The 25,656-nt window shown below is 46.1% G+C and overlaps 3 protein-coding genes across 3 annotated transcripts in view; 2 read left to right on the top strand and 1 right to left on the bottom strand.

Moving 5' to 3' along the window:
* Positions 1–4,907, bottom strand: part of DNAH3 (dynein axonemal heavy chain 3) — an 83,109-nt gene extending 78,202 nt beyond the window's left edge. The window contains exons 1-2 of the mRNA XM_081337961.1: positions 4,812–4,907; positions 4,549–4,650 (exon numbers count right to left, since the gene is read on the bottom strand). Coding sequence (XP_081194087.1) covers positions 4,549–4,650; positions 4,812–4,844 — 135 coding nt within the window. The 5' untranslated portion in view covers positions 4,845–4,907. The remainder of the gene's footprint in view (positions 1–4,548; positions 4,651–4,811) is intronic.
* Positions 4,908–8,762: 3,855 nt separating this feature from the next.
* LDAF1 (lipid droplet assembly factor 1) lies at positions 8,763–19,063 on the top strand. Its single transcript, XM_081338590.1, has 5 exons — positions 8,763–9,075; positions 13,446–13,569; positions 14,808–14,976; positions 15,344–15,482; positions 16,901–19,063. The coding sequence occupies exons 2-5, from the start codon at positions 13,498–13,500 to the stop codon at positions 16,962–16,964; spliced, it is 444 nt and encodes a 147-aa protein (XP_081194716.1). The 5' UTR covers positions 8,763–9,075; positions 13,446–13,497; the 3' UTR covers positions 16,965–19,063.
* A 1,393-nt stretch (positions 19,064–20,456) lies between these two features.
* Positions 20,457–23,211, top strand: LOC308673999 (melanin-concentrating hormone receptor 1-like). Its single transcript, XM_081338119.1, has 4 exons — positions 20,457–20,568; positions 20,777–20,899; positions 21,147–21,237; positions 22,020–23,211. Exon 4 carries the CDS (start codon positions 22,055–22,057, stop codon positions 23,009–23,011), a length of 957 nt encoding a protein of 318 aa, XP_081194245.1. The 5' UTR covers positions 20,457–20,568; positions 20,777–20,899; positions 21,147–21,237; positions 22,020–22,054; the 3' UTR covers positions 23,012–23,211.
* The last annotated feature ends 2,445 nt before the right edge of the window (positions 23,212–25,656 follow it).

Below are 25,656 nucleotides of genomic sequence, written 5' to 3'. Positions count from 1 at the left end.
GCCATCTGAAGACAAGAAGGGGTCTTCTAAAACCCTTTGTAACTCAAAATTGCCTAAAGCCTTTTTTGATTTGAAGGAAGATCTGGAATTAAGAGATGTATGGCGGGAAAGGAATATGAGAGACAGGGATTTTACTTTTTTTTCGGATAGACACAAATCTTTTTCCAGGATTGACTTCATTTTGATTACTACTGACCTTTCCTCCTCGGTTAAGAATGTTAAGATTTTCCCTAGGACAATGTCTGACCATAGTCCTGTTTGGCTGGAGCTCTTTACTGAAGACACTAGTAGGAGATCCTGGAGGCTGAATGAGAACTTATTTACAAATGACTTGTTCTTGCAGAAATGTAGAGAACATATGAAAGAATTTTTTGTCATGAATATGCATAAAAGTACTTCGATGGAAATGGTTTGGGATGCTAGTAAGGCCTATATGAGAGGGGTTTTGATTTATATGAATAATGCTTATAGGCGTAAGCAAGTGCAAAAACGTTTAGATATTGAGGAAGAGATTAAAACTAAAGAGAAAAAGTTTATTTTGAATCCATTGGATAATAATTTAAAGATCTCAATACATTTATTGAAAGAACAATTTAATATGCTATTGGCTGATCAAGTAGCAACTAATTTGCGTTATGCCAAACACAATACTTTCTGTAACGCCAACAAGCCTGGTAGATGGCTGGCTTATCAATTAAGGAAGAAAAAGAAATTACGTACTATAGACAAAATAGAATATAAAGGAAAAGAAGTCTACCAACAAAATTTGATTAAGAGGAGTTTCCTAGATTTTTACTCGAAATTATATTCTAAAGAGAATATACAAGCTCTAGATATAGATAAGTATCTACAGGGAGCTCATTTTCCAAGACTTTCACAAGAACAACAACTTGAGATGAATTGCCCAATTACATCAGAAGAAATTTCTTTAGCTATTAAACAGTTGAAATTGGGCAAAACTCCAGGAACAGATGGATTAACAGCAATTTATTATAAAAAGTTGCTGCCTGAAATGATTGAACCCTTAAAGATCTTGTTTAATGAAATTCAGACTGGAGGCGCAGTTCCTCCATCATGGAGGACAGCTTTTGTATCGTTGATCCCAAAGGAGGATCAAGATCTTACCCAACCTAAAAATTATAGACCTATATCGCTCTTAAATACAGATTATAAGATCTTTGCTAAAGTATTGGCTAATAGATTAATGCAAGTTTTGAAACAAATGATTCATAGTGACCAATCGGGATTTATATCTGGGAGGTATATGAAAAATAATGTAAGACAAATTGTTAACTTGCTTGAATATTTGGATAAGAACAACCAAGTCTCCGCAGCACTGATATTTTTGGATGCAGAGAAAGCCTTTGACCAATTGAATTGGCAGTTTTTATTAAGAGTTGTTGAGGAGATGAATTTTGGAGAAGGTTTTCTACATGCTATTAAAGCTATATATCAACAACAAACTGCACAAATTATAGTTAATGGGGGACTAACAGAGACTTTTAGAATTGAAAAAGGTACAAGGCAGGGCTGCCCCCTATCACCATTATTGTTTGTTTTAACATTAGAGATTTTACTAATTAAAATTCGAGAGTCCTCTTTGATAAAGGGAATTAAAATAAAACAGAATGATTATAGACTGAGAGCTTTTGCTGATGACTTGGTTGTGACAGTATCCCAACCGCTACAGTCGGTTGTAGACTTGATGGAAATTATAACTCAGTATGGTAACGTTTCTGGGTTTAAGGTGAACAGTAATAAAACTAAGATATTATCCAAGAATTTATCTACGAGTGAAAGGGATATGTTATCTAACTTAACAGGTTTTGAAATAGTGAAGAAGGTTAAATATCTAGGAGTGCATATTGCAGCCTCAAATGTAAAATTGTATAAGAATAATTATGAAACACTATGGTTGAAGGTACAAAGGGACTTAAATAATTGGAAAAAATTACAATTATCACTACTGGGAAGAATTGCAGTTGTTAAAATGAATGTTCTACCAAAGTTCCTCTTTCTGTTTCAGATGATACCTATACTGAAAAAGGATGCCAACCTTGATCAATGGCAGAAGGGTATTAACAAATTTATCTGGGCGGGGAAAAAACCAAGAGTTAAATTCAAGATTTTACAGGATGCCAGGGAAAGAGGGGGACTCAAGACGCCGAATTTGAAATTGTACTATGATGCAGCTGCTTTGACCTGGGTTAGTGATTGGCTTAATTTAACTAACAAGAGAATACTTCATCTTGAGGGATGGGATTTGGTATATGGATGGCATGCATACTTGCTTTATGATAAGAAGGTAGACAGGGCTTTTAAATCCCATATTCTTAGAAGTGCTTTACTGCGTGTCTGGAAAAAGTACTATAATAAGTTAAATTATAAAATACCGATTTGGGGAATTCCTGGACACGCGATAGAGGGTGTATCTATGGGAGTGAGTATGGATATGGTTTCTTATAAGGAACTACTCAAATTGCAAGGGAATGATTGGCAACTTAAATCAGCAGAGGAGTTAAGACAAGAAAACATAAATTACTCTTGGTTTCAATATACCCAATTGAAAGCTAGGTGGAAGTCAGATCAAAAGGTTGGTATCACAATTACAGATCAAAATTTAGTAAAGCAAATTAGAGATTCAAAATGTGCACATATAAAGAGGATATATAATGCTTTAATTGAATTGGATTCGGAAACGGAATTGGTTAAAGATTGCATGATAAAGTGGGCACAAAATATTCAGGAACCAATCTCATTGGACACCTGGGAGATAATTTGGGTCAGAAATGTTAAATTTACCCAGGCTCAAAATTTAAGAGAAAATTTTTACAAAATGTTTTATAGATGGCATCTGGATCCCAAGAAGTTGTCCAACATGTATCCTAATCTGCAGTCTAAGTGTTGGAGGTGTGGTAGCTTAGAAGCTACCTATTTCCACATGTGGTGGACTTGTAGAAACATAAAAGCCTTCTGGATTAAAATTTGGTGGAACATTCAAAAGATTTTTAAGAGGAAGATAAAGTTTTCCCCGCAATTGTTCTTACTAGGTATTGTTGTAAATTGTGATGTCAAAGAGACTAATCTGATGTTGAATATGATAACGGCAGCACGGTTACTGGTGGGACAATATTGGAAGAAGGACAATCTGCCCACGGTAGAAGAATGGGTGTTTAAAGTTTCTAATCTTGCAGAAATGTCCAAGATTTCTGCTTATTTAAAGGATCACTCACAGGAGAGATATATTTCAGTTTGGAGGAGATGGATAAATTATATTGAAAACAAATATGGGACCAAAAAGTTCCATTTAGCTTATGAGTAGAATTTAGTGGGATATTGTTATTGTTAGTAGTTATGCTAAGAGAGAGTTAAAGCGCAGTACGAATTTGGTTGATTGTATATTGTGTAAATTTTTATTTAGAATATGATTGTTGTAACTATAATCCTGTATTTAGCTCTGGGAAGTAGGGGGGGGAAGTGGGGGGGTTGGGGTGGGAGGGATTTGGGGATATATTGTAAAATATTGTAAAACTCTTTAATAAAATAATAATAATAATAATAAATAATAATAATAATAATAAACCTTTATTGTCAAAGTACAACATGTGTACATTGAGATTAGCTGAGCCTCCCCCCGTGCTCTCTCCCCCCAACACACAGTGACAACAAACCCTCCATCCCACCACACCATGTGAACCAGCTACACCACACACCGGCCTCCCAAGTCAATTCTGCATAAGATTATGTCCCATTTAAAAGCCTAACAGCCCACGGATAAAAGCTATTTTTCAGCCTGTTGGTACGGCTGGCTATATTCCTATATCTCCTACCGGAGATAGAATGCACTGGGCTTTTTGCCTGGCATGTTCAGGGCTGCCAGTGCCATCGCATGATGTGCATTCCCTCTTGTGTGCTTGCTACTCTCTTGTAATCCCTTCTTCTCCAATCTTTCTACTCTGGAAGTGTGGGGAGAGAAAAAAATGTCAGGCAGAGGTGAGATTGAGGAAAAAAGACAAAGCCAAGCGATCCTGTAGGCAATCTCTCCAGTGCCTGGCGCTCTTTTTCTCCTTCCCTGCCAGCAGAGAGATTGGAGAGGAAAGGATTGCAAGTGAATAAGCAGGCACACAATGGGAATATATCGAGCTTTTTGTGTGGCGCGCTCACAGTTTTCTTTCGTGTATTCCCTGTTGTAAACCGGTTTATTCTCTTGTAATCCCTTCCCCTTCAATGAATGTAAATACACACATTAATTCCCTTCTGGATAATTATCCCAGCTCCCAGATGAGCACGGCAGAGGGGAAATAAGCAAAAGGGAAAGATTTGAAACCGATCAACCTTGTCAGTTTTCACCCAGCTATACCAGTGCTGCTGAGGTGAGTGGGGAAAAGGACAGCGACAGTTGCTAAATGGCTGATTTCCCACTTCGCAACTGCATGAGTTAACAACAGTTGCCGGTCCCAGTTGTGGTTGCTAAACAAGACCTAGCTGTATTGTTCTCCAGCTGGTTTCCTATAATAACTATTTTCTAATAAGAATGCAAGGACTCACCTGATACATTTGGGAGGGATCAGAGGCCGCTACTGAAGGCAAAGGGGGCAATTCAGGTATCTGCTTAGCATGGCTCATATTATAGATAGAATCAGTCTGTGTCTAAAAAATATGGGGGGGAAAAACTTCAGGAAAATGCAAAACGTATCTAGATCACGACACTGCAGTGCTACAATCCTGTTTTCACCCCTGCCATCCTGCATTTAAATTGGTCTGAAAAAAACAAAAGCAAAACCCAAGTCATAAGAATTATTCAGCCTTACCCTCAAAATTTGGGTAATCTCCTTTGGATTCATGTTGAATATTTCTTAGGATGTCTCCTCTTCTTCCAAAATATCAATTAGATCAATGAACTTTCCAAAAATAAATCCTTATCGCAGCTTTAAACGATTCTAGAAGAATCACACCAGTTGACAAGTCAAAACACACACACACACACACACACACAGTTATGCTACAATCCATTTTTATAACATTCCTTCATGAGGGCACCCACTGAATGTATTTTCAAACATCATTCCCAAATTAGGCTAGGTAGAAAGACACCTTATCTTATCTTTAGGAACTAGGAAGTGATCCACACTCATTCTGAAGAGGGAGGGAGGAAAAAGGGAAAGGAGAGGAAGAGAGAGAGAAAGGAGGGAGGGAGGGAGAGAAAAGAGAGGAAAAGAAGAGGGGAAGGAAGGAAGGAAGGAAGGAAGGAAGGAAGGAAGGAAGGAAGGAAGGAAGGAAGGAGGGAGAAAGGAGAGGAGAGAGAAAGGAGGGAGAAAAAAGAAAGGAAGAAGGAAAGGAGGGGAAGGAAAGAAATGGAGAAGAGGGAGAGGAAGGAAGGAAGGAAAAGAGAAAGGAAGAGAAGGAGGAAGAGAAGGAGGGGAGGGAGAAAAAACAACAGGAGAGAGAGAGAGGAAGGAAGGAAGGAGGGGAGGTAGAAAGAAAACAACAGAAGAGAGAGAGAGAGAGAGAGGAAGGAAGGGAGGGAGGAAGGAAGGGAGGGAGGGAGGGAGGGAGGAGAGGGAGAAAGAAAACAAAAGAAGAGAGAATGGAAGGAAGGAAGGAAGGAAGAGAGGGAGGGAGAAAGAAAACAACAGAAGAGAGAGAGAGAAAGGAAGGAAGGATGAGAGAGGGAGAAAGAAAACAGAAGGAAGGAAGGAAGGAAGGAAGGAAGGAAGGAAGGAAGGAAGGAAGAAAGAAAGAGGGAGGGAGAGGGAGAAAGAAAACAATAGAAAGAAAGAAAGAAAGAAAGAAAGAAAGAAAGAAAGAAAGAAAGAAAGAAAGAAAGAAAGAAAAGGAAGGAAGAAAACAATGGAAGGAAGGAAGGAAGGAAGGAAGGAAGGAAGGAAGGAAAGAAAGACAGAAAGAAAGAAAAAACAAGGGAAGAAAGAAAGAAAGAAAGAGGGAGGGAAGGAAGGAAGGAAGGAAGGAAGGAAATCAAAGCAAAGTCGGCCACTTTCAAGGCAAACAAACACCAGTTTCTTTTGCCCCTTCTCAACCTCGGTCAGGACTAGGAAGGGGCCCAAAGGACTCTCCGCCACTCCAGCTCGGGTCCCAGTCACCTTTCTGCCCTGGCTGGGGAGGCAGAGCTCGGAAAGAACTTCTGCTGGCCGACATTCTCTCCCCGTAACCGAGGGGACCGCATTGCTGTCGCTAAGCAACCTGACTCCGCTCTTCCCACAGCCCCCCCTCCCCCCTGCCATTCCTGCCAGCCTGGATCTTTATCAGCGGCTCCTGCGAAAGGCGGTCTGTTTAACAAGCAAACACGGTTTTGATATGGTAAGATGACGGGGAACTTCAGGTAGTGTGTGTGTGTGTGTGTGTGTGTGTGTGTGTGTGTGTGTGAGAGAGAGAGAGAGAGAGAGAGAGAGAGAGAGAGAGAGAGAGAGAGGGAGAGAGAGGGAGAGAGACCCGGGCAGGGGAGAAGAGGGGGCCAAGATCTTCCGAGGGAGGAGAAGCACATAGTACAGGAAGTCCTCGACTTACAGCCACCATTGAATTTACGTTGCTAAGTGAGAAATGAGCTTTGCTCCACGTTACGACTTTTTTTGCCACATTTGTTAAGCGAATCACTGCAGTTCTTAAATCAGTAACCCGGTCATTAAGCGAATCTGGCTTCCTCCTTGATTTTGCTTCAGGTCACAAAAGGAGATCACGTGACACAGACACACACACCCCCGGGGACACTGCGACCGTCATAAAGGCGAGTCAGTTGTCAAGCATCCAAATGTAAATCAGATGACTGCAATGGTCATAAGTGTGAAAATGGTCATAAGTCACTCTTTTTCAATGTCGTTGTAACTTTGAACGGCCACTCAATGAACGGTAAATGCAGTCGGGCAAAACTCCCTTAATAAATGTCTCACCTAGCCATATAAATGTTAGGCTCAATTGTGGTCGTTAAGTTGAGGACTACCTGGACATCTGCCTATCATCTCATGTCCTTGGGAAGGATTTGACAGGGAGACAGTGACAAGAGTTGGAAGGGACCTAGGACGTCATCTAGTCCAACCCCTTGCTCAGGCAAGAGAACCCTACACCATTTCAGACGAATGGTTGTCCAATCTCTTCTTCAAAACCTTCCAGAGACGAAGCACTCACAACTTCTGGAGGCAGGTCGTTCCACTGGTTAATTGTTCAACCATCAGGAAATCCCTCCTTAGTTCTAGCTTGCTTTTCTCCTTGATCCATCCATTGCTTCTTCTCCTGCCTTCAGGCGCTTTGGAGAATAGCTTGACTGCCTCTTTTTTGGGGCAGCCCTTTAGAACACTGAACAGAATAACAGAGTTGGAAGGGACCTTGGAGGTCATCTATTCCAACCCCCCTGCTCATGGAGGAAGCCCTATACCAATTCAGACAAATGGCTGTCCAGTCTCTTCTTCAAAACTTCCACAGTTGGAAAATTCACCAGTTCTGGAGGCAGGTCATTCCACCGGTTAATTGTTCTCACTGTCAGGAAGTTTCTCCTTAGTTCTAGGTTGCTTCTCTCTCTGATTAGTTTCCGTCCGTTGATTCTTCTCCTGCCTTCAGGGGCTTTGGAGAATAGCTTGACTGCCTTTTCTTTGGGGCAGCCCTTTAGAACACAGAACAGAATAACAGAGTTGGAAGGGACCTTGGAGGTCTTCTAGTCCAACCCCCTGCTCAAGCAGGAGACCCTTTGCCATTCTGGACAAACGGCTGTTCAATCTATTCTTAAAAACCTCCAGTAATGGAGGACCCATAAATTCTGGTGGCAAGTGGTTCCGCTGGTTGATTGTCCTCACTGTCAGGAACTTTCTCCTTAGTTCTAGGTTGCTCCTCTCCTTGATGAGTTTCCATCCGTTGCTTCTTCTCCTGCTTTCAGGTGCTTTGGAGAATAGCTTGACTGCCTCTTCTTTGGGGCAGCCCTTTAGAACACTGAACAGAATAACAGAGTTGGAAGGGAGCTTGGAGGTCATCTAGTCCAACCCCACCTGCTCAGGCAGGAAACCCTATACCAATTCAGACAAACGGCTGTCCAGTCTCTTCTTCAAAACTTCCAGGGTTGGAGCATTCTCTGCTTCCGGAGGCAGGTTGTTCCGCTGGTTAATTGTTCTCACTGTCAGGAAGTTTCTCCTTAGTTCTAGGTTGCTTCTCTCCTTGCTTAGTTTCCATCCGTTGCTTCTTGTCCTGCTTTCAGGGGCTTTGGAGAATAGCTTGACTGCCTCTTCTTTGGGAGAACCCCCGAGATACTGGAAGGCTGCTATCATCTCTCTCCCTAGTCCTTCTCTTCGTTAAACTAGACCAGGGGTAGGCAACCTCGGCTCTTTTATGACTCGTGGACTTCAACTCCCAGAATTCCTGAGCCAGCATGGCTCAGCTTGGAAACCTCTTTCCCCTCAGCGTGGCTGACTCAGGAATTCTGGGAGTTGAAGTCCACGAGTCATAAAGCGGCCTAGGCCTAGGCCAGGGTTAGGCAACCTTGGCTCTTTTATGACTCGTGGACTTCAAGTCCCAGAAATCCTGAGCCGGCATGGGGAATTATAGCCCCTTCATGACTCGTGGACTTCAACTCCCAGAATTCCTGAGCCGGCATGGCTCAGCTTGGAAACCTCTCCATTTCTCCTCAGCATGGCTGTCTCAGGAATTCTGGGAGTTGAAGTCCACGAGTCCTAAAAGAGCCGAGGTGGCCTACCCCTGAACTAGACATCCCCCATTCCTGCAACCGTCCCTTGTGCGTTTTAGCCTCCAGGCGCCCGGTCGTCTTTGCTGCTCTTCTCTGCCCTCTTTCCAGAGTCTCAACCTCTTTTTTTGTTTTTTTAATCCTAGTCGTAAGCATCGGGGCCGGGCAGCGAGCCAGGTGCGGTGCGGGCCCCCCAAGGGATGCCCGAGCAGAGCCAAACCCGCATCCGCCGCCATCCTCCTGCTGGCTCCGCCGCATCGCTGCGCCCCTGCAAGGGAGGAGCCGGGCCGCTTCCCGGAGAGGCTGAGGCGGCCGGCCGGCCTTGAGGCGAATCGAGCTCGTTCGGGCCGACTGGCGAGCCGGCGGGCCGGGCCGGGCGAGGCGAGGCGGCGGAGGTAAGGCCGAGAGAGCGAGGCAGGCCCGGCCCGCTTCGTTGCCTTTCCTTGCGGGGAGACGGAGGAGGAGGAGGAGGCCGAGCAGCCGGAGGTCCGACAGGGGCGCGGCTTTCCCGCGGACTCTGTCGGGGGCGGGGTGGGGGGAGGGAAGGGGGCTGACGTTCAACAGGGCAGTCGGCCGCCCCGGGGCCCCTCAGGGGCTGCTGAGGGTGGAGGGCCAGGCAGAGGTTCAACAGGACAGGGTCCCACCCTCCTCCCTTCCCCCCCCCGCCGCCCGTTGCCTCTGCTTGGGCTGGCTGGAGGCTCGGCGATTCAACAGGGCAGTGCTTTCCCTCAGAGTGCCATTCAGGCTCTGCTCAGGCTGGAGGGTCAGGCAGAGGTCCAACAGGACAGATTCTCCCCCTTCCTCCCCCTCCCCCTCCCCCGCAACTGCCCTGCTGAGGCTGGAGGGCCAGGCAGAGGTTCAACAGGACAGATTCTCCCTCCCCTCCCCCCCCACAATTGCCCCTGCTGAGGCTGGAGGGTCAGGCAGAGGTTCAACAGGACAGATTCTCCCCCTTCCTCCCCCTCCCCCTCCCCCGCAACTGCCCTGCTGAGGCTGGAGGGCCAGGCAGAGGTTCAACAGGACAGATTCTCCCTCCCCTCCCCCCCCACAATTGCCCCTGCTGAGGCTGGAGGGTCAGGCAGAGGTTCAACAGGACAGATTCTCCCCCTTCCTCCTCCTCCCCCCCAACTGCCCTGCTGAGGCTGGAGGGCCAGGCAGAGGTTCAACAGGACAGATTCCCCCATGCTGAGGCTGGAAGGTCAGGCAGAGGTCCAACAGGACAGATTCACACACACACCCCTGCGCGCATTTGCCCCTGCTGAGGCTGGAAGGTCAGGCAGAGGTCCAACAGGACAGATTCTCCCTCCCCTCCCCCCCACAATTGCCCCTGCTGAGGCTGGAGGGTCAGGCAGAGGTCCAACAGGACAGATTCTCCCCCTTCCTCCCCCTCCCCCTCCCCCGCAACTGCCCTGCTGAGGCTGGAGGGCCAGGCAGAGGTTCAACAGGACAGATTCTCCCTCCCCTCCCCCCCCACAATTGCCCCTGCTGAGGCTGGAGGGTCAGGCAGAGGTTCAACAGGACAGATTCTCCCCCTTCCTCCCCCTCCCCCTCCCCCGCAACTGCCCTGCTGAGGCTGGAGGGCCAGGCAGAGGTTCAACAGGACAGATTCTCCCTCCCCTCCCCCCCCACAATTGCCCCTGCTGAGGCTGGAGGGTCAGGCAGAGGTTCAACAGGACAGATTCTCCCCCTTCCTCCTCCTCCCCCCCAACTGCCCTGCTGAGGCTGGAGGGCCAGGCAGAGGTTCAACAGGACAGATTCCCCCATGCTGAGGCTGGAAGGTCAGGCAGAGGTCCAACAGGACAGATTCACACACACACCCCTGCGCGCATTTGCCCCTGCTGAGGCTGGAAGGTCAGGCAGAGGTCCAACAGGACAGATTCTCCCTCCCCTCCCCCCCACAATTGCCCCTGCTGAGGCTGGAGGGTCAGGCAGAGGTCCAACAGGACAGATTCTCCCCCTTCCTCCCCCTCCCCCTCCCCCGCAACTGCCCTGCTGAGGCTGGAGGGCCAGGCAGAGGTTCAACAGGACAGATTCTCCCTCCCCTCCCCCCCCACAATTGCCCCTGCTGAGGCTGGAGGGTCAGGCAGAGGTTCAACAGGACAGATTCTCCCCCTTCCTCCTCCTCCCCCCCAACTGCCCTGCTGAGGCTGGAGGGCCAGGCAGAGGTTCAACAGGACAGATTCCCCCATGCTGAGGCTGGAAGGTCAGGCAGAGGTCCAACAGGACAGATTCACACACACACCCCTGCGCGCATTTGCCCCTGCTGAGGCTGGAAGGTCAGGCAGAGGTCCAACAGGACAGATTCTCCCTCCCCTCCCCCCCACAATTGCCCCTGCTGAGGCTGGAGGGTCAGGCAGAGGTCCAACAGGACAGATTCTCCCCCTTCCTCCCCCTCCCCCTCCCCCGCAACTGCCCTGCTGAGGCTGGAGGGCCAGGCAGAGGTTCAACAGGACAGATTCTCCCTCCCCTCCCCCCCCACAATTGCCCCTGCTGAGGCTGGAGGGTCAGGCAGAGGTTCAACAGGACAGATTCTCCCCCTTCCTCCTCCTCCCCCCCCAACTGCCCTGCTGAGGCTGGAGGGCCAGGCAGAGGTTCAACAGGACAGATTCCCCCATGCTGAGGCTGGAAGGTCAGGCAGAGGTCCAACAGGACAGATTCACACACACACCCCTGCGCGCATTTGCCCCTGCTGAGGCTGGAAGGTCAGGCAGAGGTCCAACAGGACAGATCTCTCCCCTCCCCCCCCCAATTGCCCCTGCTGAGGCTGGAGGGTCAGGCAGAGGTTCACCAGGAAAGCATTTTCTTTCCCTGTTGCATCTCAGGTTCCGCCCAGGCTGGAGGATTAGGCAGAGGTTCAACAGGACAGCGGTATCCCTCACCCTGCCACTCAGGTCCTGCTGAGGCTGAAGGATCAGGCAGAGATTCACTGGGAAATATTTTTTTTCCCTCCTGCTGCTCCTCAGGGGCTGCTGAGACTGCAGTGTCAGGCAGAGGTTCAACAGGACAGTTCTTTTTTTCCTTTCTCCCCCCCCCCCCAGTCATGTTGAGACTGCAGTGTCAGGCAGAGGTTCCCCAGGACAATCCCCTTCCTTGCTCATTTGGTGCCCGGCTTTTGTCAGATTTTGAAGAACTGCTGGGTACTTTGGGCTGCATTCTTGCAACTGGACAGTTAATAGAAGACAGGCAGGCAGAAATTCAACAGGGCATCTACTACCCGGTGAGAGATTGGACTGGTTTGGATATTTGTTTCTGGATAGCAAAGATAATCTAAACAATTCCTTCAGCATCCCTGGGACGTTTCAAAAAGTACTTTTATGTGTTTTTCTTCCACTTCCTTTATCTGTTTGTTTGTTTTTTCCTTCCCTCCTTTAGAGGATTCTACATTGGGGAAACATTGTAAAGCTGTAGTAAACAGGCAGCCTTTGGAGTTGGCCAGTCCAATTGCAAAAGGTTCTGCTAGGAATTAATTGCAACTATGTGGAATCTGACTCCTGTAATAAGAGGACAAGGGGAAAAAAATGGAAGTTGTTTCTAAAAATATACATTTCGTAGCAAAAGGGGGATCTTAAAGGTTATCGCCTAAGAATGTTTGAATACGGGTAGCCCTTGACTCACAACCAACAATTGAGTTCACCCTTTCGGTTGCTAAGTGAGACATTTAAGTGCGTTTTGCCCCATTTTACCACCTTCCCTGCCCCAGCGAATCACTGCCGTTGTTAAGTTAGTAACACGGTTGTTAGCTGAATCTGGCTTCTCCGTTGACTTTGCTTGTCAGAAGGTCGCAAACCGGGATCACGTGACCCCGGGGAACACTGCAACCGTCATAAAAAAAGCAAAAACAGATAGTGGAAGATCATTCCAAGAGGCCTGGACAGAGTCATTTGGAGTGATTGAACGCAATGGGAAAGCGTTATGTATTCTGTGTAATAAAAGTGTTGAGTGTCACACATCAAGTGTCAGATGGCACTTTGACACCAAGCACAGAAGTGTTGCCAAACTGGGTGAAACTGAAAGAAAAGAGTTTCTTGAAGGGAAATTGAGGAAACATCATTCCCAGTATCTTAGTTTTTGCAACTATCTTTCTACAACTAATAATTAATTAATTATTTAATTAATGGGGTTTTAGTTAAGTTCAGGGATTAATTTAATCTTAGTTTTAATCGTTTTTAATTGTATGTGATGTATTTTAACTTTTAATTTTCCCTGTAAACCGCCCTGAGTCCTACGGGAATAGGGCGGTATATAAATATAAATAAATAAATAAATAAATAAATAAATAAATAAATAAATAAATAAATAAATAAATAAATAAATAAATATGACGCAGTTGCCTAGCAGAATTTTGATCATGTGACCCCAGGGATGCTGCAATGGTCATAAGTATGAAAAACGGTCACGAGTCGCTTTTTTCAGTGCTGTAACTTCGAACGGTCACTAAATAGTCTGTTGTAAGTCGAGGACTAGCTGAATAACCTTGTAGTAAAAATAAGACTACCTATTGCTTCCGGAAGTTGTGAATGCTCCAACACTGGAAGCCTTTAAGAAGAGACTGGGCAGCCATTTGTCTGAAATGGTATATAGGTTTCCTGCCTGAGCAGGGGGCTGGACTAGATGACCTCCAAGGTCCCTTCCAATTTCATTATCATCATCATCATCATCATTATCATTATTATTATTCCCCTCTACAGACTACAGTCTGCTTTACATTTGGGAATCTGAACAAACACAGCAGTCAAAATACTCCTTTTTTTCATCCTTTTTCTAGGATTTAGGATTTGAAAAAACACCGATTTGTTTTTAAGCTTGAAAGCGTCACCATGTCGAAAGAGGTGAAGGAGCTCCAGAAACGGTGGCTGGCGATGATGGATACGGTACACAGCAACTCGCATGTGAGTTACGGAGAACTTTTATGGCTGTCCAAGTGGCATTTTTTTTTTAATCCCATTTATATCCCGCCCTTCTCCGAAGACTCAGGGCGGCTTACAATCTAAAGCACAAATCAATGTGCTTAGCCATTTTCCTTCTGTTTAGGGAAAGACCAGCTGAACTAAAAGTCGGTTATAAATAAAAATTGGATGGGAAGGAGAATTAACCCTCTCTCACACGCCTTGTCTCTTGTCTCAAAGCCATCGTTGCGTAATAACTGGGCTAAAGTTTGGCAAGCTTCTTTTGTGGGAAGCCAACCCAACCCAACCCAGTAGGGTTAGGGTTAGGGTAGTGCAAAATCAGCCAATTGGGTTCGTGCAACGGATGATGTTTAAATCATGCGCGAACTGGCGCGAACACAGCTTTGCAAAGATATTGGGGGGGGGAAAGGGCCAAAAAATGTTTGGATGTAACTGCGACTGTGAGCGGGACCTTGGAGTCCTAGTGGGCGATGACTTAACCGTGAGCCAGCAGTGTGCAGAAGCAGCCAAGAAAGCTAATACAATCCTGGGTTGTATCAACAGAGGCATAGAATCTAGATCACGCGAAGTATCGGTGCCGCTTTATAAAACCCTAGTAAGGCCACACACCTGGAATACTGCAGCCTATTTTGGTCACCATATCTCAAAAAAGAGGTTGAGAATTTGGGGAAAAATTCAGAGAAGAGCGACTAAGATGATCCAAGGCCTGGAGGCTAAAACATAGGAAGAATGGCTGCGGGACTTGGGTTTGGCTAGTCTAAAGAAAAGAAGAAATAGGGGAGACATGATGGCAGCGTTGCAATATTTGAGGGGCTGCCACAAAGAAGAGGGGGTCAAATTATTCTCCAAAGCACCAGAGGGAAGGACGAGAAACAATGGTTGGAAACTGACCAAAGAGAGAAGCAACCTGGAATTAAGGAGAAACTTCCTGACAGTGAGGACAATTAACCAGTGGAACTCCTTGCCACCTGAAATCGTGGGTGGTCCATCACAGGAGCTTTTTAAGAAGAGGCTAGGCAGTCACTTGCCTGAGACAGTATAGGTCCTCCTATAGGGGGCTGGACTAGAAGACCTCCAGGGTCCCTTCCAGCTCTGTTCTATTCTAAGACACCTGTATTAGGCTCGCTTTAATTCAGTCATTTCCTCTTGTAAGAGCTTCATTTCCCAGAATAAATTCCCCAAATCTTTTAAAAACACTTTTTTTCCCCTTTATATCCCAGGTGGTTTCTTTTATGAACTCCAGAGTTGGCCGGTACTTAGATGATCACCCTTTTGTTGCCCTCTCCCTGATGGTGTTTATCGCAGCTTCAGCCGTTCCGATTGCGTTTTTTCTGGTTTTTGTCGTCACGACCACAGTCCTGGCGTGCATCGGAGTGATTCTCATGGAAGGTATTGACGTCTTTGGGGGGGGAAAGGGTTTGGGATGACGCCGCCATGCCTCTCCGGAGGCAGCTTTCAATCTGATCATTCAAGACAGTAAAATCAAGTTAGACGGGCTTGAAGTTTAATGGCGGAAGGCCTGTTTCCTTGGCAACGGTGCAGAAGTCAGGATTTGATTCTCTCTCTGCTACTCTAGTCTACTACCCTAAGATGTTTTAGAGGCCTCCCCGGTAAGAACTAACCAGGCCTAACTCTGCTGAGCTGTCCTAAACCAGCCATAAATTTGCTAGGTGCTGCCATCTGTTGACAATAATGCAATAAAAACAAGATTCCTAGAGAAGCCATAATAAGGCGCATGATATCTCCTCCTGGCTAGGTTTCGTAATATCCTTGGGTGGCGTCACCTTGCTTTGCATTCTTGGTGGATTGGGCATGCTGTCGTTGCTGGTTTCCGGAATGCTGAGCGTTTGTTACCTGTCGCTTACAACCCTGCTCAGCTACTGGCCCATTCAAGAGTAAGTACCCCGGGTCTGATAAATAAATTATATTCCGTATATTGTTCCAGAGCAGCCAGAAACCATCGGACTGTGTAGGAGAAGAGCAGGCAGAGCTTGCGGGGGTGGAGTCAAGAGAGGACGTAGCCTAGAATCGTTATGTGTCCATGCTCCGAGTCCAGCCCCTCCCCTTGAATTCTATTCATTCTTACTTAGCGACAATTTAGTGCTGACCAGTTAGTGGGCTGGATTCTCCTCCTGTAGGCTTGAGCAATAAATCTTCTGAACTGGAACTGAACAGTATGTCCGAACCTGATTCTTCAGCCCTGACAGACTAGCCCACATTTGCTGCCTTGACATGCCCTTGACATACCTTCCAAACAGGAGTTGTGCCAATGTTTTGCAGGAAATTTAATTCCAACAGATCGGTGGTGCTCCTGCATTGCGCTGAGCTACAGTTTGCTTTAACTGGAGGTTGCGAACAAGCAGTAACGGATAGCCTAGCCCAGCTTTTGCCAAAAGCTACATTTTGAACTGTGGTTCACAACCCTCCGGGTTCTTTTTGACTTTGCACAGTTCATAGGCCAGGTTTTATAATAAATCTTCCTTGCGCTTGCAGCCACATTTGACTCATTGTGACAAACCACGGTTACACAAGCCACCATTTCTTGCCCCAGTCACTGGCTTAGCAGTATAAACTGAAGGAAAAATAAAGGGCGCTTTGTGATTCATTTATTTCCCTCCAGGCTGTATCCAGTCCTTGAGCTGTCATCATTTCAGTGCCTAGCAGTGCCCACTTCTACAAGATTGTGAAGTGTCACAATCTATTTTTTTTTATCCCTCTGCTGGAGCCTATTTTTGTTCTCCTCTTGGCTATTTCCACTTTAAACTATAATTGCAGTATGGACTGCATCCTCCTCGCAAACCAACATCGGTCCCTATTTGCGGCCATTCACATCCCACACTTATCCACAAGCTCAAAAATTATAATTAGCTTGTGGTCCAAACCCCGAGGTCTATGATTAATTTCTATTTTGCAGGAGTCCTCCGGGAAAGGGCGGTATATAAATGTAATAAAATAAAATAAATAAATTTTATCCATGCGTTCCCCTTCATTGAATGCACCGTGCGTTGGCACAGCAGGCAAACCCGGGCTTTACCCCTCTGAGGTACAGTTTTTGCTGGAACCAGCCATCAGCCTAAGCAACAAATTGACGCTAAACAAAATGATTTTTAAAAATTCTATTTTTAAAATTCAGGGCGGAAGTAAGGGCCTTCGGTTCCCCTTGTGAAACGGCACTTGAAACAAGGTCATGTCAGTCATGAATATTCTGAAAATTTGGAACAAGAGCCCTGTTAGGCCTGAAAGCTGCAATCTTGATCGCTTTTTGTCTCTCTCTCTCTCTGTGTGTGTGTGTGTGTTTCTCTCTCTCTCTCAGGGGCCCGTCCAAGGAAGTGAATGCCAACGGAAGCAGTTCTGTCTCCGATCTCATTATTGACTAGGAACCAGAAACTACTCACAATGGGTGAATAAATTGGATAGCGGCTGGAAATGTCTCCGACTGGCACTTTAAAAAAACAAATATAGCTGGAAAAAAAGCATCCTTGTTAACAGTATTCTGTAGAATTGTCTACCCACCGAGAGAATCAGGTTTTTCAGCTCCTTATTACTGGGAATTGGAGGCTGATTTGTCCAGAGGCTGCCGCTGAGATAACCGAGCCCTCGCTCCCAATTATTTTGGAAACCTTCCCGGCAGCTTTTAGACATGGTTTGCACGCACGGGTGCTCCTGAAGTTTCAGGAACCCAACAACTGTGTTGATTTTAACTCTGGGAAGTGGGGCAGGGGAATCCCTTTATGCCCGCCTACATCGCTGGTGACGGCCAATGGAACCAAAATGCTGGGCCGAGGCGAAGACCCCAAATTAAAGCCGGTGCATCTCTTTATGATTGCCTTTCGGTTGGGGGAGGTCAAACATTTTTTATTTCTTTGTTTCTAGGATGTTGGGGGGTTGTGTTCTGCCTTTTGTTTGTTTGTTGTATTTAGCAGCTTTGCAGAAAGCTGGATGGTTAAGCACAGTGGTTTTTCTTATGCCAAATATCGGTCACTCTAGGCCTAGTTTGAATATTTTCATTTTTTAAAAAAACAAACAAACACGGTTTTCTTCTGCTTCGTTGCTTAAAGCTGTCATCAGACATTCTTTTTGCCACTAAACTGTTACTGTTCATCCAGGCTGTCTCTGTCCCATTTCTCTGCTTGCACCAACGGTGTGAATGTGTGAAGACCCAGCACATCACTTTTAGCCATGTGTGTGTGTGTGTGTGTGCGTGTGTACATACACACATACACACACACACAGATACATACATATACACACACACATATACAGACATACATATACCTATATACATATATAAAGGTGTAATCAAACTGAAATAGAACCGAACTGAAATTCCATTCCATTTTTTAACCTCCTCTACTTGATAGCTTTTTGGAATATGTTTTTGTCACGACAAAAGTCAGAGGCAGCTCTCAGGCCTGAAAAGGTGTATGTGTGTGTGTGTGTGTGTGTGCGAACATATTCCAAAAAGCTATCACGTGGAGAAGGTCAAGCATTATATGGAATTTAAATTCAGTTCCATTTCAGTTTTGATTACAATTAAATGCAGGCTGGATTGATTGCAGCACAGGTACATCCTTCATCATTTTTCTGTTTGATTAGATTAAAAACTAAGATAGTAACTTTCAGAGGTCCTAAATTTCTGGAGTGTTTTGTTACGGGTGTGTGTGATCCAGAGCCTCAAATGGTGAGTCTTGGGGCTAAGCAATAATTCAGCTAACTTGGGCTTGAATTTAGCTAAATGCAGATTGTTCAGCAAATGGAGACAAACATTATAAAGGGGGTCACGACGTCTTTTAGTATTACTTTTGCACCCCCTAAATGTAGAGCTAGGTCTTAGGGATTCTGTGTTTTGGATTAAGTTTCTCCCTGGGAGATTCTAGATACGCACGCTGGATATCTGGGTAAGAATCTGTCAAAGACCAAGCTTAAGATGACACTGGGAAAATTTTCCCCACCCTACATCAAAAAATATACTGGTAGAACTCAATTTAGGATCACAGTTGAATTCTGGGAGTTGATGCCTACCCATCTTAAGAGTTGTGAAGTGGAGGAACACTGGTATAGGGTGAGGTTAGGGAGGGAGAGAAAGAAAATGGGTGACGGAATAAATGAAATTAGGATTGCACTGGTTTGTTTGTTGTTTTTTTAAAAAAATTGTTTTATAATAGACAATACAGTACAAAACAGTAAAACAAAATGAAACAAAACAACATACATTCAATCCTAACCACAACCAAAAAGAGAAAAATAAATAGCGTACCAAAAAAGGAGGAAAAAGTGGTCAATTAAATTTAACATGTAAGATCCACCCTGGCTGGGTGCTGAAAGAAAAGAAAGAAAAACCAATAAATTCTCCCCCACCCTCCTTTTTACAAATATATATATAAAAGAAGGCAAGGGATGCGGTGGCTCAGTGGGTTAGGACACTGAGCTTGTCGATCAGAAGGTCGGCAGTTTGGCGGGTCGAATCCCGAGTGCTGCATAACAGAGTAGAGCGCCTGTTACTCATCCCAGCTTCTGCCAACCTAGCAGTTCGAAAGCACGTAAAAATGCAAGTAGAAAAATAGGGACCACTACGGTGGGAAGGTAACAGCGTTCCGTGCGCCTTTGGCGTCTAGTCATGCCGGCCACATGACCACGGAGACGTCCTCGGACAAGCGCCGGCTCTTCGGCTTTGAAACGGAGATGAGCACCGGCCCCTAGAGTCGGAAACGACTAGCACGCATGTGCGGGGGAACCTTTACCTTTATATAAAAGAAGAAAGAAGAAAAAGCAATCAACAGGTGAACATTACACTAATCTTCAAATCCCTCTGTTCACCATCTGTTATTACCATTTAGCATGTAGAAAGTCCACAAACGGTTTCCAGTATCTTATATTGCTGTCTAGTCCATTATTGAAAGCCCTAATAAGCAGGCATATACATAGAATGAAGGCTACTGCTAAGCTTGTAAGCCGCCCTGAGTCTTCGGAGAAGGGCGGGATATAAATGGAATTTAAATAAATAAATAAATAAATTTCCCCATCTCTGCTAATTCAATTTCATTCCCTTTTTCTTCCCAGCATTTCTTAAGTACAATCTTCGCCGTCACCATGTGAAGGCATATTCTCCCCCCCCCCCCGCAATTTTTTTTCAATTGACTTGTCCATCATACCTAAAAAGGAAAGCTTCCGGTTTCATTAATATTTGTATCTTAAAATATTCTCTTCTTTTTGCATTGTCATTGTTATATTTATCCAGTATGTTTTCACATATTTGCAAGAACACCGCAGGCGATAAAATGAACCTGGATCTTGACCACGGCATTACCCTGTCCAATTTGCCCTCTGGCCCTGCTGAGCGAGGTCTGTAAGCCACGTCTTGCTTGCCCATCGGAGACCCTTGACGAATCACACTCCAGGAGAAAAACACAGCCAGTCTTAACACACACAACTGACAAAGCCACACAGTGAGGTAGTTTGTGCTCCGCGTGTCTTGTCTGAATGCAATTGCCATGGCTTGCGAGCAGCATTGGATCAACACAGCTCCGTAGGATTAGCTTTCTTAACCTCCCCTACTTGATCCCATTAGCTGGAAGACTCGCCAGTTGGACACACAATCAGTTGGACACACAATCACACAGCGAAGAGGAGGAAAGACCCTGGGAGGGAGGGGCTTTCCAACTCCTTTTTGCCCAGTTCTCTTCCTTCTCCTCCCCCCCCCTCAAGATTTGCACAATAAATGTGCCTGGCTAATTTCCAGCCGAGTTGTTTTGCTGGCTTAAATCAACCCACCACTCTTAAAGTATCCTTATTAAAGTATAACTCATTATACCAGGTTTGGCTGGCTCTGGTTCATGCCTGCAGGCCCCCCCCCTCTTATCTTTACAGCAAGGATGTTGTGGTCTTAAACCCCGCAGCTCCCGTCCTCGTTTCCAAGCTAGGCAGCAAAGTCCTCCCCAAAAATCCACGGAGATGGGCTGGCATTGGTGTGCGCAGAAGGCAGTGAGTAGAGGAAAGCAAGCAAAGTGAAGAGAAACGAGTGGGGCTGTGTGTGTGTGTGTGTGTGTGTGTGTTCTTTCCTGCAGCAGGCAAAACTGCTCGTCTGGAAGAATCAGAAAATGTGGAAGGCATGAGAGAGAGAGAGAGAGAGAGCATCTCCTGGGGAATCCATCTCCACATGATTCCCACCTCACCGCCTTCTTCCCACCAGACCGGGGATCTAATTGCTTTCCAACGCTCCCCCCTCCTCGGAGAATGGATTTCCAAGCCAACCAGACTTCCAACGATTCCGCTCTAAACGTTTCAGAGCTGGGACAAGCCTTCCTTCCTGACGGTAAGCTGAAGCAGGAAAAAAAAATGCAGGGAAATGAGGAATGAAGGAGAGAAGAAAGAGAAGGATGGGGTTGATCCCAAACTTTCTCTGGATCTTTAAACCTGGAGGGAGACGATGAAGGGAGACGATGAAGGCAGGAACTAACCAAGAAATATTTGAATTTAGCCAGTTAGGGAAATGGTGCGTTTTGGTGTTTCAATTGGAGCCGGTGACTCCCTTTGGCTGCGCTGATTTTGTTCGTTTTCAGGTTGTTAAAATGCCCAAGATGATGTGGCTCGTGTGTGTTTGTGTATTAAAGGCAAAATTAGGGGATGAAAGATTTCAGCTATCCAGCTAAGGTAATTTTTTGGCGTTTCCCTTTGCTGACTAAATCACCATCGGTGAGGTTTGCACCTTAGGCTTAGGCGAACCCTGATTGATTTGCTTTCCGTTTAATCTGCTTTCCAAACCCAGCCAAGAGAATACTTGCGTGTCTTTGTAATGTGGAGGATCAGACACCCGTGTGGCTGTTGCAAAATGATTCTGCTTGGCACTCGGATCTGGACGGTTGGGGCGGTTGAATTCAAGACGGTCCTCCGACTGAAAGCATCCGATCTCTCTAAACATCCAAGGAAGTCAACCCAATGGAGCGGGCTGTTCAAAGCAGATGGAAAAGTGTTTCTGGGCATGCCCAGAAAGCTCTTTTAGACCAAAAGGCAGCCGCTATGGAGTTTTGGGCTTCGAAGGACGCTTGGACTTAAGCACTTTAAAATCAATGGGGCTCTTCAGAGCTCCCAAATAGTGTAGAATACAGGGCTGGACAACGGTGACTCCCTTTACAACCTGTGGACTTCAACTCCCAGAATTCCTTGAGCTAACAGTTAGCAAACGCTGGGCATGTTTTGCTCATAATTCCTTGTACTTTATACTCTCCTTGTAAGGATTAGTCTAGAAATCAGCTAATACAACGTAAGGCAGTGTTTTTCAAGCTTAGCTAGCTGGAGAATTCTGGGAGTTGAAGTCCACACCTCTTAAAAGTTGCCAAGGTTGAAAAACACGGGTGGAAAGCTTCTTTAGCCAAGCTTTCTTGAGCAAGACATGGCACCTCATGGGCCCTTTCTCCCCCTCTCTTTCTTCCTAGGTAATCTCAGCTCCGTGAGTTATTCCACCATTATCATGTCCGTCCTCTTTGGTATCATCTGTCTGGTGGGCGTCGTTGGCAACAGCCTGGTGATCTGCGCCATCTTGAAGAAATCCAGCCCCAGCAGCAGCGTCCCGGATATCTTCATGGTCAACCTTTCCTTGGTGGACCTCCTGTTTCTTCTGGGCATGCCCTTCCTCATCCACCAGCTGTTGGGCCAAGGAAGCTGGAAATTCGGGGGGACCATGTGCACCATCATCACCGCCTTGGATGCCAACAGCCAGTTCACCAGCACTTATATCCTCACCGCCATGTCCCTTGACCGCTACCTGGCCACCGTCTATCCTTTCTCCTCCACCCGTTTCAGGAAACCCCCCATGGCCATCACGGCCATCTGTCTGCTCTGGGCCCTCTCCTTTCTCAGCATCACTCCCGTCTGGATGTACGCCCAGTTGATCCCCCTACCCGGAGAGCTTTTGGGGTGCGGGATACGTCTGCCAGATCCTCAGTGGGATATCTATTGGTACACCCTCTACCAGTTCTTCCTTGCTTTCGCCATCCCGTTTGCGGTCATCACGGTGGCCTACCAGAGAATCCTCTTGAAGATGGCCAGGTCTTCTGAAGCCCTCACCAGGCAGAGAGGCACCCAGCTCCGGATCAAAAGGGTGACGCGTATCGCCATTGCCATCTGCTTGGCTTTCTTCCTGTGCTGGGCACCGTTTCACTTCCTACAGCTTGTCCAACTAGCCATCCAGCCCACTTTACCCTTCTACTATGCCTACAATGTGGCCATCAGCCTGGGTTATGCCAACAGCTGCCTTAACCCATTCATCTACATCTTGCTGGGGCAGAATTTCCGCCGGAGGATCACGGTCTCTGACCAGCCAGCCGACGTGAAAGGACTTTTCCAACATCAGGTCAAAAGCACCCCAGGACACCCCAGTGAATCTGGGAAGCCTTTGCTACATTTGGTCTCTGTCTTGGCCAGATAGACGACCAATGGATTTATTTTGGGTGAATTAACTCTAGGGACAATGTGTCCATCCACGCCATTTTTGAGAACTGGGGCTTTTTGTAAGAGGCTAAGATGATCTTTATTGTCATTTTTTTTACTGTGGGCACAATGGCGCACATCAGAAATGAAATTTAGTTGCCCGGTCTCAAAGTGAGACACATACATGACACCCCCCCAAAAAACATACTACATACAGCATATGTATAGACCCACACCCCTACATATACATAACAATAAAATATTAAACACTGTCCATCTTGAATATATAGGTAAAGTTTCCCCCGCACATGCATGCTAGTCGTTTCCGACTCTAGGGGCCGGTGCTCATCTCCGTTTCAAAGCTGAAGAGCCAGCGCTTGTCCGAGGACGTCTCCATGGTCATGTGGCCGGCATGACTAGACGCCAAAGGCGCACGGAACGCTGTTACCTTCCCACCGTAGTGGTCCCTATTTTTCTACTTGCATTTTTACGTGCTTTCGAACTGCTAGGTTGGCAGAAGCTGGGACAAGTAACAGGCGCTCACTCTGCTACACGGCACTCGGAATTCGACCTGCCAAACTGCCGACCTTCCGATCGACAAGCTCAGCGTCCTAACCCACTGAGCCACCGTGTCCCTTTTGAATATATAACGGAAGGAGAAAGCTTGAGAGTTCACAAGGTTAATGCTGTATGGAACGAAACCATGGCTGAATCTGGATGTTCTGCTGCGGATACCACGAAGCCCCCTCCTCCCAGAAGGGAACAAGGAAAACAGGTCGTGAAGAGGATGAGTAGCGTCCCAGATAATCTTACGGACCCTGTTCAAACAACGCTCCTGTGCTATGTCCTGGATGGGAGGGAGGGAACTGCCAATGATCCTTTCGGCCATCCTCACCACTCTCTGCACCGTTATTGGCTTAACCTGCAGGAACAGGGTCCTTAAATAAATCACTCTTTTGCAAACCTGGCAGCTTTAAGAGGTATGGACTTTTAAGTATGCCGGTTAGGGAATTCTGGGGGTTGGAAGTCCACACGTCATACAGTGACTGTGGCCAAATTTTGGGGCGGGGGGGGGACGAAATACTGAAATAAATCAAAAGGCAGCTGAAGGCATCATGGACGTTGTATGCTCTCTTTTTTTGTATTGAGATTCTCCAAGCAAACTGATCGATCATGAAACATTTTAAATGACATCCATTCCCTCATTGTTGGAGGTGGGGCCGAAATCATTTTGGGACGAGTCCCATGAAAACATTCAACAGCATTTTTGCTTGATATTCTCATTTAAATTCAATCTTAACTCCCATCTAATATTGTATACTGGCATGCCTATGCTGATTAAATTGCAAGTACAATATTCTTTTGTGTGTTTTGGTTTAATTTTGCCTGGAAATTTGACCGTACGTGTTTGTGAAGTATAGTACAGGACCCTGGAGAGCGGCTCTTTGCCCGACTCAGAAGAATTTTAAGCAAAGGGTTGTCGTGCATCTCTTTGAAACCTATCCTGATGCTCAATTTGAACTAATTTCAATGGCATAATGTTGCTCCGATTTTCACTTGATGATTTAAAAATCAAAAGTACTGCTGTTGCAGGAGCCATTACAGTTACGCTTCTGTGTTTTTTATTTTAAAAGTATGGACAGCAATTAAGCCTGATTTATCAAAATTTGATTTAGAGTTATGTTTATTCCTAGAGTTTAGTATGCTAAGGTTTAAGATGTTATCTATGTTTATAGTTATTTCTAATTTTACATTTGTTTCTAAGTTATTTTATCTTATTTTGACCCGACCTTTACCCCCCTGACCTTTGACCTGCCCTTTGGACCCCCTGACCTTTTGGCCTTTGATCCTGACCACTGACCCCCTGGCTTTTGACCCCTGACCTTGGCCCTGGACCCCTGACCCTTTGACCCCTGTCCCCAGGCCCTAGACCAGGGGTAGGCAACCTCGGCTCTTTTATGACTCATGGACTTCAACTCCCAGAATTCCTGAGTCAGCTATGGAATTCTGAGAGTTGAAGTCCATGAGTCATAAAAGAGCCGAGGTTGCCTACCCCTGCCCTAGACCCTGGCCTTAGACTCTTGGCCCTGGCCCTTGACCCTTGACCCCTGGCCCTAGACAGGATAGGAGCTAGGGAAAAGTAGAGTGATCTAAGAATTTGCACATGCCGTGAACCGGGTCTACCTCGCAAAGAATGCGACAGAGGCTGCATTCCGGACAGCGGAAATGAACAGACAAGATGGAAATCTATAGAAAAGTGGGATCACTTTGCATTTTAGATAACATGGCACCTGTAGCAATGATCCGGCCCCTAAGAGTACAGGCGTGCATTCCTCACGAAAAGGCCACTTTACAAAATCATGCTGTCTGCAAAGGAAGAATCCTTGCTTGCTGTGCGAGACAACAGGAGCGCTGAGAAGCAACTGAGCCACCGAATTATGCAGAAGCACAAAACTTGAAGGGCTGGAAAATTCCACACACACACCCCCCCCCCGAGATATAAGATCACTCAAAAACCTCCTCATTAAGCTCCAGGAAAGCAAACTATCCTGCTTCGGCCCCAGATCAAATAGCTGCTTTTTGCCAACGTAGGAGGGGAGACTCGACCCTTTGAAGAAGCTATTTAAGAGTGATTGTTAAGTA

This window comes from Vipera berus (genome assembly GCF_964194415.1).
Source record: "Vipera berus genome assembly, chromosome: 13".
Classification (NCBI taxonomy): domain Eukaryota; kingdom Metazoa; phylum Chordata; class Lepidosauria; order Squamata; family Viperidae; genus Vipera; species Vipera berus.
The sequence above is the reverse complement of the archived record's forward strand: the minus strand, read 5'-3'. Positions and strand labels throughout refer to the sequence as shown.